The sequence below is a fragment of the Gossypium raimondii genome, chromosome 11, assembly GCF_025698545.1.
Source record: "Gossypium raimondii isolate GPD5lz chromosome 11, ASM2569854v1, whole genome shotgun sequence".
Taxonomy (NCBI): domain Eukaryota; kingdom Viridiplantae; phylum Streptophyta; class Magnoliopsida; order Malvales; family Malvaceae; genus Gossypium; species Gossypium raimondii.
This window is the reverse complement of record NC_068575.1, coordinates 55107037-55120367: the sequence shown is the minus strand read 5'-3', so window position 1 is coordinate 55120367 and position 13331 is coordinate 55107037. Positions and strand designations below refer to the sequence as shown.

Here is a 13331-nt window from a genome sequence, read left to right as displayed (position 1 = left end):
AATATACAAATACGACAAAAGTAGAAATAAAAGAGATTAATAACAAAATTATTGAACTCTTTGAACCAAACAGGTTTACTACTGAAATACAGCCGAAATTATTAGATTTAAGAGATCTATCAATACCAAGAGATTGGATGATAGAAAGAATTAATAGTTCTAGTACTTCTAAACCAGTAAGTACTATTGAATATATATGGTCTGATAATAAATTGTATTTTAAAAACAATTGTATAACAAATACAAATGAAAATTTGTTAGCTTAACAATTTCTTACTATATTTTGATTAGAAAGAGGGGTCACTTTCTTCTATTTGCGTAAAAAAAGATATTCAAAAAATGTTCCATAAAATTTGAAGTATTTTTAATTGAATTAAATTAGTGTATAATTTACTTGCCACTTTCACCCAAACCTAAATGGTAACATACGCGTACATGGACATCATTTATTCCCCCCAATCCTCACTCACCTACTCAACACTCGAAACCACGAAGAAGAGTGAGTCAGCTGAAAAAGACCCTCAACCTACTTCAGTTGTAATTATCTTCTTCGATATTTATCCATTCCGAGTTTCAATTAGTTTAGTTAGGTTTAGAGTATAACATAGGAAATGCCTTTTTGTCTTGGACATGCATGAAGCCTCTCTCAATCCATTGACATGAAATAAGTGTGCCAACAAAAGCCAGGGAAGATACTTTTAATCGAATAAAACTGCAACTACCTTCTTCCATTTCCCATCTCGACAAAAAGACCTTGTGCCATACATCAACAAACGGCATGCACTGCAATTTGCAACCCTTACAGGGAAGGAAACAGAGCACCAAACAAAGACACAGATCATAAACAACACGAGACCCAAAAAAACATAACATTGTTCCATCCCTAATATAAAAGAAATGAATGCCGTTATTTTCAAGAAGAACCGTGTCTCTTCTTCAGCTCCCTTCGCCTCTTTGCAAATACTTCTCCATGTCTCATGATCCAAAACCTTTCTATTTCTTCAGCTTTCCGACCCGGTATCCTACCTGCAATTAACCCCCACCTGCATATATACTGCTTCTTAATCATTGCACCCTTTTGATTCTGTGCACCATGAACAGGTATGATGAAATAATGGACCGACTAAATCCAGGGAACATATAAATTAGGTGAATAGGGTTCTACCATATATGTGTGGTAGTAATGTCTGATTTGTTATAGCGATGTTTTTGAAAATGATTAAGAGAGATGGGAATTTTTTTCTATTTCATGGTACCTTTACCTGTCCCCAACCAGTTTATACATTCTATAAATGAGATCTTCTTCTTGTTCAGACATATTTATGAACTCCCACTCAATGCTGCTCACCTCTGTCATAATACATTAACACCACCAAACACAGAGCTAACTTTAAAACCAAACCAGGAAGCATAAAAACGGAAACTGGGAAAACAAGACGAAACATCCAAAGCAATCAAAGAGGAAACAAAAAGGAATCCAGGACTTAACATACCTTCAAAACAGCAACTACCAGTCTCGGCTTGCTTCCGGTGACGTTTGTCCATTTCTTTTAGGCCCTGGTCGGGAAAAAAAATTTTGGCAGAGGGTTTAAAGAAAATGAGAGAAACCCAATACTCAAAAGTGGAAATTGTTAACAATAGAGAATCAGGGAAATTAATAGTTTCCTACTCAAAGAGGCAAAGGCAATTTATATAATTTGTAGGGGATATGAATAATATATATAAAAATGGGTCCCCCCTCCTTCCCTTGGGAACAAAAGCAAACGAACGACAATGCGGAAAAAAAAAAAAGCAACGAACGACAGGTCCTACCAAACAATTTAATTTAAACTGGTTGACTTGTAGTTGTCCCTGTTGAAAGACATAAGCCACCAGATCCAGGTCAGGTTTTTCGTAGCACTAAGCAACACAAATGGCTGCACCGCCGCCCCCTTTTTCTTAATCTTCCCTAAACATAAAATTGGAATTCATAATCTACGTCAATCAACTAGTACTAACAGGGATAAATATTGGAGTTATGATATGAGGATGTTATTGAGGAGTTGGTTCCTTTAGTAATTGAAGCATAATTAAAATGTAAATTATTGATGGGCATGCACAAAACAGCACCTGTAGCAGTAGGTGCTGGGAAATTGTAATTGGGTTAATTAGAAATATGGGAGTGGGGACAATTCAAGCTTAAACTAATACTCCTAATTGTCTGATTCCATACTGGGAAAAGTGAGATTGACATCGATGACGATGTGACAATTAAATCACGACAAACTAAACCTACCGAATCTAGCTCAAACCAAATATACACTCGTAATTATTTTTATTCATATTATAAGCAAGTTATAGTTATCTTAATTTATATATATTTTAGGTATAATGATTTATTTGACGTTTCAATTTTTAAAAATTCAAAAAATATAAAAATTATTTTTAAAAATTAAAATCATTAATGACTATAAAACTTGTTTTGAATATTTTAAAATTTTAAAATTAATGTAATATTGATATGTCATCCGCGTGGCAATCCATATATATGTCACGTTAGTAAAGTTAAACAACGTTAATTATTTTTCATCCATTTTAAAGTGATCGATAAAAATACAAATTGAAAGAAAAATAAATGAATTATTAAAAATTTATAAAGATGAAGTGTCAAAATATTTATTATTTCCAATCATTTGATAAAACAAAGTGCAAACATATATTTGGTAAAGAATAATTATGAAAAGAGCAAAGTCCATATATTGGTACAACACCTAAAAGATAATTAAGTTTTGTTGTTTTCTTTCTCATTATTAAGAAAGGGCAGATTAGCTAAGCTTATTTAATTAATTTCTCATTATCTATTACATATTAGTGCTGAGTAATTGAAGGGATGAATGTTTGGTAGAGTGTGAACAAGAAAATGGTCAAAATTTAAATACTTTTTTAAATATTATTTAATACTTATCCATAGTACAACCAAGAGAAGCAGTTAGTAAAAAATTTATTTAAAATTTTAAAATTTTAAATTAATAAAGATAATATTGTACTTTGGCTCTTCTAAAAATAATAAAATTTGATTTAATCCTTTAAAAGTTATGAGGATATAGATTATTAAAATAATAAAATTATATAATTTTTTATTATTGTAAAAATCACAATTTAATTTTGAACCCTGTAGATCAGGTGCGAAACCAAGGGGATGGATGGCAGGGGTCTCGGCCCCCTAAAATAAAAAATTTTCAATTTAGGCCTTTTAAAATTTTAAATTAATAAAGACAAAATTATACTTTCACCCCTAAAAATAATAAAATATTAATTTAATCTTTTAAAAATTTATAAATATATAAGATATTAAAATAATAAAAATTATAATTTAATTTCAAATTCCTAAAAGAAATTTCTGACTCCATCGTTATGGTATATATTTTAAATGTTTTGAGTTGAGATGAAGAAGCAGCGTGAGGCGAGGAGGTGTTTTTACTTTTTATTGAGTGAGTTTTGGGGGGCAGCTTTTGCGAATATCCATAGTGCCTTTTTCTTATTATTTGAAAGATCTACTTTTTGAGATTTTGAGCATTACTTCAACATTCTCATGTGTATATATATATGCAGCAAGTCTTTGAAAGTTCATCAACTTTTACCCCTTGGCCACACATATCCAACCTTAGCTAACTGATACTACCCATATGTTACTAGTATTTCAACATTACTCCATAATTAGTAACTAACATCCATTACTTTTGTCTTGTTAAGATTAATCGAGTTCTCTTGACTTGGTACAACGAAAATTTAAATTTTAATTAATCTTAAAAAAGTAAATATTCGATTAATAAATCTTCATTTCAAATTTAAGCTCGAAGATATAATCAGAATTGGATAGTTGTATGTTGGCATTAAATAGATGTTGGGATCTTGTGTTACATGTTCCACTCCACTCAAATTAGTGAAGAAAAATGTAATTTGATATTTGGAGGCTCTAGCACATGTGAATTAATAAGAAGAAAGACCTTGAAAATTCCATAGAAGAAGCCCAACTAACAGCACTCTTGGGTGCCAAACAAGGTGAAATATTTGATGATGAGATTCGGACTGATGCATCTGAAAATTGTTCAACACTGACCAAACTATTTCAACCAGCGCTTGCAGAATGCAGCAGAGTCATGGTGCTGAGAGAAAAATAAATTTATGGTAATTTCTAAGAGGTGCATTGCTTCTCCTTTAACATTAACTAATATAGTTATATGCACACACAGAGTACTGGGTGTGGCTGTCAGAATCTTTAGTGACCTAAATAGTAGCAAATAAATAATTAATGAAAACACGTGCATTGCCCAAAACATCTTCACAGCAACTGAATGTTGGTTGAATTTTGATAGGCAAATATACCTCTAAATGCAGGATCAGTTGGAACTCAATCAAGTAAGAATTGAAGGTAACTTTACGCCAATACTCTAATCTAGATTATTCCGCGTTAAAACTTTTCCGTTCTAAATCAACTGATTCACTTCTATTTACTAACATAAAGTTTCTGTAATTAGATTAAAGAGTAAATTAATTCTTTTTGTTAAAAATTTCATTTATTTATACTATTAAAAACTAGCATAGTTGACGTACAGAAACCAATTTTTAACAGGATAAATAAGTGAATTTTTTAACCGAAAAACTAATTTACTCTTTAATCTAATGCATAAATACTAATTTACTCATTTTCTTAGTAGAGGGGTAATGTAACAGCCTAATTTTCAGTCGTGTTGGAAACAGTGATTCGAGATCACTAAATCTGACCAGTGAGTTTTAAAATTTAATAAACTAATAATTATGGGTCAAGTGTGAATTTAGAAGAATTTTTGAATTAGTGAATTTTGTGATTTATTGAATTTTGTGATTTAAAAAGAATTTAATAGGTAAATTGGGTCTAAAATGAGGTATCGAGACCTCGAGTTCATAAACCGAGCCATAAATATTTTTATAAATATTTATGGAGTGTCATTGAGTTAGTATAAAAGTTTAGTTAGAAAATTTTAACGTTTCGATAGTCAATTAATTAAAAAGACTAAATTAAAAATAGTACAAAATTTATTAAATTATGATTAAATAGCTTAAGTGATAAATAAGGAGGGATTTAAGGCATAAATATGCCAATAAGGGATAGTTGAGACGGCATTAGAAAAGAAAAATCTGGAAAAGTGATGTAATAAGGGCAAAATTAGAAATTTTGTAAAAGTTAACAAATAAAAATCTTAATTAAAAGAGTTTCTAGGCAATTCTGCATATTTCTCAGCCAAAAACACCATTGAAGAATCCCTCCAAGCTGGTTGTTCATATATTTGAACCTTTTAAGTTTAATTCTTGATTATTTCTTGTAATTTTTGTGATTTTGATACTTTTACAATTACGTCCAACTAATTATTTCCTTAGTTATTGATTTCATGGCTGATTTTGAAAGTTACTATTGATGAGTGCTGGATTTTTATGATGAATGAATATGGAATTAAAGCTTTAATTTTATTATATGATGATTTTATTAAGTAATTTTGATAGAAATTGATTGAGTAGGGACCAAATTATAAAAATTGTAAATTTTAGGGGTAAAAGTGTAAATTCATAAATTGAAAGGCGTAAATTGTGAAGTAAATTAGTATTGAATTAGATGCTAATGAATGGAAAAATTTATACTATAGATCGGGAATCCGAAGATAAACGCGGAAAAGAGAAAGTATCGAACTAGTTTCTAAACTTTTACAACTCCTACAAATTGGCCCAGGTAAGTTCATACAGCTGAACTTTTATGAGTAATTGTTAATGTGAGAATGATATATTGTATCAATTCGTATATTGTTGTTGAATTATGATTATGGTAAAAATGAGAAAAAAAAATGAGATTGTTAATTCAAATTAAGGGATACGCAGGATTGAGTACATACGTTCGGTAATCAGTGAGGAATGGACGAATAAGTCCATGGTGAATCCATGGCAAATTGTGAAAAGTAGGTATGGTGTTTCAGTGAAGAAAACTATACTCAGTTGTGAAAAGTAGGTATGATGTTTTAGTGAAGAAAACCATATTGAGTAGTGAAAAGTAAGTATGGTGTTTGAGTGAAGAAAACCATACTGAGTTATAGCATTGTAAAATATTCAAGCAAATCGTGGCACCGGGCAAACGATGTACTCAAATCCGTAAGACGATCCTTATTTTGGACAAGTATTTAAAAATGTAATTGAAGCTAAATGTTGGAATATAAGTTGACATCTGATATTGAGCTCGATTGAATAAATTCATTGTTTGAAATTGTGGTTGGCAGGAAATGTTGAATTTTTATTTGTTTATTAATATTGTTAGTGAAATTTTGGTAAGATTTTATTATAAGCCTATGAACTTACTAAGCTTTCTGCAAGCTTACTTGTGTGTGTTTATTGTTTCGTGTAGATTGATATATATATTAGGAGGATCAGATCTACATCAACGATAACACTATCCAGATTTATTCCGGTGGATTTTGTTAAACAACTTTTTGCTTTATATGGCATGTATTGGGACTTGGTCGTTTTGTGTGTATTCTTATAATATGGCTAAGGAGTAGCAAGTAAATTTTCGATATGAATTAACTATTGAATTAACTATTGAATTGGTTATATAAGAATGTGATTTGGTGTTGTGTATGCTTAAATGATAGTTAATACAAATAAATTATAAAAGAGTAAAAATTTGCAATGGGACAGTTTTTGAACAGCAGCATTGACGTGAATTTGAAAAATCACCAAGAATGGTGGAAATTGAATTAGAGAGTGAATAAGATATAGAATTAAACCTGAATGAGCCTATTTACATATGAAAGAAATAGAGTAAGTAAAAGAGTTGTATATTTTTAGATATTTGAATTTTAGTGAGACAGGATCAGAATAGCCTTTGAAATCCTCTATTCTGAATTTAGAAAATCATTAAAAATTGTACAAAGATAATTTGAAGTTATAATTTATATGTTTAGATTCCTTAGTGAGTCTATTTTCAATAAAAATAAATGAGAATCTTATCCAAATTCTGTACATTGAGATAATTAATTTTTAGTGAAGAGGGGTCAGAGCTGTCGAACAGTGAAACAGGGGAAACTTTAAAGAATAAATTGTACTAATTGGCTAAACCAAAAATTCTGAAATTTTTATGGTAAGAAGATATATGAGTCTAGTTTCGTGGAAAATTTACAGATCTAAATTTTGAGTTTTGTAACTCGAGTTATAATTAAATTAGTGATTGTTGCGCAGGTGAATAATTTTATTGTGAATAGTAAAATAAATTGTTTTAATTTGATTAAGTATTCGGAAAATTTTTAATGTTTCCGGTTTGGACCCGAACCGTTTTTATAGCATGATTTAGGGTCTTGAGATTCCTTTTTAGGGAGATATTGAATGAAAGTGAGTGAATTAATTTTAAAAGCAAATTTTTATACTCCGAACTAGTAAGTTAAGTCAGGTAATGTAATATCTCGAAAATTACTACTGTAATACCCGAAAATTACTACAATAAGAAAGTAGGTATCCTTGATAGTAAAATAAGGAAATAAAGTGACAAAAAGGGAAATTTTGAGTTATGGCAACATTGAGAATTATATTATGACATTAATTCATGAAAGGATTAAATCGCAAAAGTGAGAAAAGTTTTGTTGCCCAAGAGTAAATACTCAAAATTTGAGGGGTTAAAGTGTAAATATGAAAAACTTAAAGGGCCAATAGTGTAAATCTTTTAAGGGTTGCATAATCTAGAAACTAAGGAAAGTGGATGAATTAGGGCCAAATTGAAAAGGTGAAGAATTTTGAGAGACTAAATCACAATTTTACCAAATTAAGTGATGACTCAATGGTGGAATTTTTAAAGATTATGAAGGGCAAAATGGTCAATTAGAAGAGAGAGAAATCTAGAAGGCAATGAGTGTAACACCCCTTAACCGTATCCAACACCGGAATAGGGTACGAGGCATTACCAAAACACATACACTTGTAAACGTATTTAACCGAGTTATAAAATTTCATCAAAATTAAAACTTTCAAAATAATTAACATGTTTCTATAACTTTTCACAATATATCCTCAAAATATTATAATCATAATAATTAGGGCCTGCGAGACCCGATACATACTCATGCAATTTAATGCTTCATTTCCATTTCATTCAATTCGCAATTTCTCATGCTCATAATTTAAATCATATCACTAGCAATTTCCATTTAATTCACGTACAATTCAATGACATCAAATTCAAAACTAATACGTATTTACCATTTAACTCAATGTTTATTGATTATACCATTCAATAACACATTTATGAAATTCTCAATTTAGCAATGAAAATATCACTTTAGTTTGAATAACAACATCGTCCTGATATAAATACACTACCACTTATCCATTTACTTTAATTCTTTCGGGCCCATTTGTCACTTACCATCCTTAATCAAATTAGGGAACGGTCACGGAAAATTGAGTACTTCACTCTCACTTTGCCATAGTATAACTATGGTCTTACGCATGATCACTTATCACTTGTCCCTGATCAGATAAGTGTAGCCACCTATCACTTTGTTTCTTGATCAGATAAGTGTAGCCACTTATCACTTTGTCTCTTGATCAGATAAGTGTAGCCACTTATCACTTTGTTTCTTGATCAGATAACTATAGCCGAAGCTATCACTTATCACTTTGTCACTTGATCAGATAAGTATAGCCGAAGCTATTACTTATCACTTTCCACTTGTCACTTGATCAGATAAGTGTAGCTAAAGCTACCACTTATCACTTTGTCACTTGATCAGAAGTACTCAAATCCGGCGTTTCGCTCAATTTGATCATTTATTCATATATCAGGCTTACCAACATGTGTTAATTCATAAACCATTCATGGTATTATTTCATGCCAAATCATATACTGAATATACCATACACACATACTATGAAACTTTATTTTCACACATGAGCTTAAACCATGACCAATAATGCACAAAAATAAGCATCATTCATATTTCATCATTTATGAGTTATAATCAAACATATGACCATTTATACACGAATCATTCATATATTTCCCAATTTTCCTCCTCCTCCTCTCCATTCCACATCCTTAATGTGTATAACACACTTAAACAACATTAACCATAATTTCAATATTCACTAACATGTATATTCAAAGCTGTTTATCTGAGTCAGAGTCACTAAATTATTTTTATCCGGAGCTACAGAGCTCCAAATTAAGATCCGTTAATTTTCCCTGAAATTAGACTCACATATCTTCATACCATAAAATTTTCATAATTTTTGGTTCAGCCAAATAGTACAGTTTATTCTTTAAAGTTTCCCCTATTTCGCTGTCTGACAGTTCCGACCACTCTTCACTAAAAATTAATTATCTCATTGTACAGAATTCGGATGATGTTTTCGTTTGTTTCTTCTAAAAATAGACTCATTAAGGATTCTAACCATATAAATTATAACTCATAATAATTTTTGTACAATTTTAATGATTTTCAAAGTCAGAATAGGGAACCCAAATTCATTCTGACCTTGTCTCACAAAATCTATTATATCTCATGATTTACAATTCCATTGCTCATACCGTTCCTTTTATAAGAAACTAGACTCAATAAGATTTAATTTCATATTTTATTCATCCTCTAATTCAATCTCTACAAATTTTGTGATTTTTCAAAGTTACACTACTGCTGCTGTCCAAAACTGCTTTAGTGCAAAATGTTGATTTCCATTTTGCCCCAAATTTCACAGTTTATACAATTCGGTCCTTTCTCAATTAACCCTCAATTAATCTAATTTTCTCTATTAGTACTTTACTAGACATTATAAGTTGTTACACAACTATTGAAATTCAGAATTTCCACATATAACTCTATCTTCAAACTCTTTTACTATTAGGTCCCAAACATTCACTTTCTATTCAATTCTTTCAATAAAATCAGCATATGAACAATTTAAAGCTCTAATTTCATGCTAAATCATCATATACTTCCAGCACATATTCATATCAACTTTCAACTTCTTTCATAAAATCAAAAACTAATGAATTTAACAAGTGGGCCTAGTTGTAAAAGTCATAAAAATACAAAAATTTCAAGAAATAGTCAAGAATTGAACTTACTTGTAATAAAAATATGAAGAACCAGCTTGAAGAAGCCCTTCCATGGTGTTTTAGCTGATGAGAATTCAGAAAAATGAAGAGAAATCTAGATAATTCCACTTGGGTCCTAACTTTATTAAGCAAATTTTGCAATTTTCCAATTTTGCCCTTAATTCTCCTTACTTTCTTGCTGATTTCATGCCTCTGTTGTCCAGCCCAAATAGACCTTGGGTCTATTTGTCTTTTAAGCCCTCTTCCTTTTATCATTTAAGCTATTTAATCATTTCCCAAAATTTTGCATTTGTTACAATTTAGTCCTTTTGTTCAATTAATTATCGAACTTTAAAATTTCTTAACGAAACTTTAATACTAACTTTTAACACTCCATAAATATTTATAAAAATATTTATGGCTCAGTTTAAAATCCCGAGGTCTTGATACCTCATTTCGATTCTAATTATTTTAATATTTATTTCTAGTGCACTATTCACTATTTCAAAAATTTTCCTAACTTCATATTTAACTTATACTTACTAAATTAATAATATTTTCTACCCATTTGTCGAATTTAGTGATCTCGAATCACCGTTCCGACACCTCTGAAAATTAAAGCCATTACATTTTTTTTCGTCGGATTTGTGGTCCTGAAACCACTGTTCCGACTAAGCCTAAAATCGGGCTATTACAATGAGGATGCTGGTGATATTTTAGATTAATTAATTAAATAAATATTAGTTTATTAATATTTTAATTTAATTTTTAAATGATATTTTATTATTTTATTATTATTCTATTTAGTATATATATGGAATGAAAGATGAAGAATCTTCATCTTCTTCCATGCAACCAACGTGAGAAGAGAGGAAAAGAAAGAAAATTTTGCTTTCTTTACAATTTGGTCCTTCCACCAAAAATTTACCATTTTCACTAAGAAATCAAAAGAATTTCCATAGCTTCCAAGAGAGAAAAATAACAAGGAGACAATGGGGAGCTAGAATATCAAGTTAGATTCAAGAAATAGAAGCTGGAGGAGAGAAAAAATCTAGTTAAAGATTGAAATCAATAGCACAAGGTAAGAACATCAAGATTTCAATATATTTTTAAGTTTGATATTATTGAAAAAGCATGGAAATAATGTTATAGTAGAGTTTTCTTATATAATTTCTTATGTTCTTGATATATTAGTGAAAAAAATAGGTGAAAGTGATGGGAAATATTATAGAGAAAGGGAATAAGGGAGTTATACACCTAGTAATCAACATTTTCCACTAAAACAGTTTTGGACAGCAGGAGTAGTCTAAATTTGAAAAATCACCATAAATCATGAAAATTGAATTAGAGGATGAAAAAATATGGAATTAAATCTTATTGAGTCTAGTTTCTTATAGAATAAACGGTGTAAGCAATGGAACTGTAAATCATGAGTTATAATAAATATTGTGAGATAAGGTCAGAATGATTTCGGGTTCCCCTGTTCTGACTTTGAAAAATCATAAAAATTGGAGAAAAATTATTAGGGCTAAAATTTATATGTTTAAAATATTTAATGAGTCTATTTTCAATATAAATAGATGAGAACATTATCCGAATCTTGTACAAGGAGATAATTAATTTTTTTTGAAGAAAGGTCAAAACTGTCAGACAGCAGAATAGGGATGAATTTAAAGAATAAACTGTACTTATTGGCTAAACCAAAAATTCTGAAAATTTTATGGTAAGAAGATATGTGAGTCTAGTTTCAGATAAAATTTTCGGATCTTAGTTCAGAGTTCTGTAGCTCAAGATATAAATAATTTTGTGACAATGACTCAAGTGGACAGCTTTGAATGAACAAATAAATAAATAGTGAAATTATAGATAATGTTACATATAAGCATGTTATATACTTTAAGGATATGGAATGGAGAGGAGGAGGAAGAAAATATATGATTATTCAACTAGCATGAGTTTTCATTAAAATGACTAATTTGCATGTTTTAGGCTCGGGGACTAAATTGAATAAAAGTAATATTTAAGGGTAAATTTGTAAAAGTGTCAAAAAGTGACCAAATATCATGAAATGAATTGTTTTATTATTTAAATTAATAAATTGAATGAAATATTAATTTATATCAAGATTGAGTGGAAATTGAGAAAATAGAAAATTACCAAAATGTCCCTAAATTTTGGTATTTACGCAATTAGCCTAGTAAGTTCGTCTAACTTGAATTATATTCTTATATGATTGAAATATATATATTAGATTGAGAAATTGATTTGAATTGTGAATTGAATGAAATGAAAATGAAGCTTTGAATTACAAGTGTAAATATCGGGTCTCGTAGGCCCTATTTGTTATGAATATAATATTTCGAGGATATGTTGTAAAGAATTATAAAATAACATTAATAATTTAAAAGTTTTAATTCGGATGAAACTTTGTAACTCGGTTCAATACATATGCAAATGTATGTCTTCTAGTAATGCCTCGTACCCCATTCCGGCGTCGAATACGGGTAAGTGGTGTTACAATGTGACATCGCCAAATTCGGTCATAACATTTAGACTGGGTTTGGGGTGTTACAGGTAGTGCCTTGTGCTCGACTTCGGCAACGGTCTCAGGTAAGGGGTGTTACAGGTAAACTGTGATTTGACTCCTGATATAGGAGCCTTTGTAGTATTTTAAGCACCCATCGGCAACTTTTTATAATTTGCACATCAAACGTGCAAATTAAAGATATATGGGAATTAAAGCTAAAGATGCCTCCTTTTACAAATTCAACCATTAATTTTTACAATTGTACACAGCATTGGCGTTCAGTATATATATGTATCGCATTGGAGACAATAAACAAGTTTGGGTCCTAGACATTACCAGATATTTAAACAAAAATGCTTTAGGTTCCTTTTTAACCTTCTTCCTCTACTTCAATGTACATACGATATACCACTGCGAATGGCCAGCAAGAGCTCATGAAAAACATCATGGATGCTTGAAGCTTATCTGCAAGCTTTGATGTGTATTCCTACTTCATATATGCAAGGGGCATCGTTTCCTGTTTAGAAATTTATCCTAATTTACAGTTTATTTCATTCAAGCTTAGCTCAAAGAAATAATGATTTACATGCAAGATGCAGTTTGAATAAAAGATTCCATGTGCTGATTAACATTTGGGGATGCTTGTCAATTCCCATATCTGCCATGCCATGTCAATTCATGGTACTTGAACTTACGTCCTCTTGATTGTTGTGAGAA

General features: G+C 30.3%; 1 protein-coding gene across 1 annotated transcript; it reads right to left on the bottom strand.

The window, feature by feature from the left end:
- Positions 1-696: 696 nt before the first annotated feature.
- LOC105802789 (transcription factor CPC) lies at positions 697-1687 on the bottom strand. Its single transcript, XM_012634640.2, has 3 exons — positions 1494-1687; positions 1263-1350; positions 697-1043 (listed from the first exon to the last, which is right to left on the bottom strand). Exons 1-3 carry the CDS (start codon positions 1543-1545, stop codon positions 914-916), a joined length of 270 nt encoding a protein of 89 aa, XP_012490094.1. The 5' UTR covers positions 1546-1687; the 3' UTR covers positions 697-913.
- Between the last annotated feature and the right edge of the window lie 11644 nt (positions 1688-13331).

Bases quoted from the DNA above. Each gene is read 5' to 3' on its own strand.
- LOC105802789 (XM_012634640.2), bottom strand. From the start codon at position 1,545: ATGGACAAACGTCACCGGAAGCAAGCCGAGACTGGTAGTTGCTGTTTT. The intron at 1,351-1,493 runs GTATGTTAAGTC...GTATTATGACAG, and splicing joins TGGTAGTTGCTGTTTTGAAG to AGGTGAGCAGCATTGAGTGG. The intron at 1,044-1,262 runs GTAAAGGTACCA...GTATATATGCAG, and splicing joins TATAAACTGGTTGGGGACAG to GTGGGGGTTAATTGCAGGTA.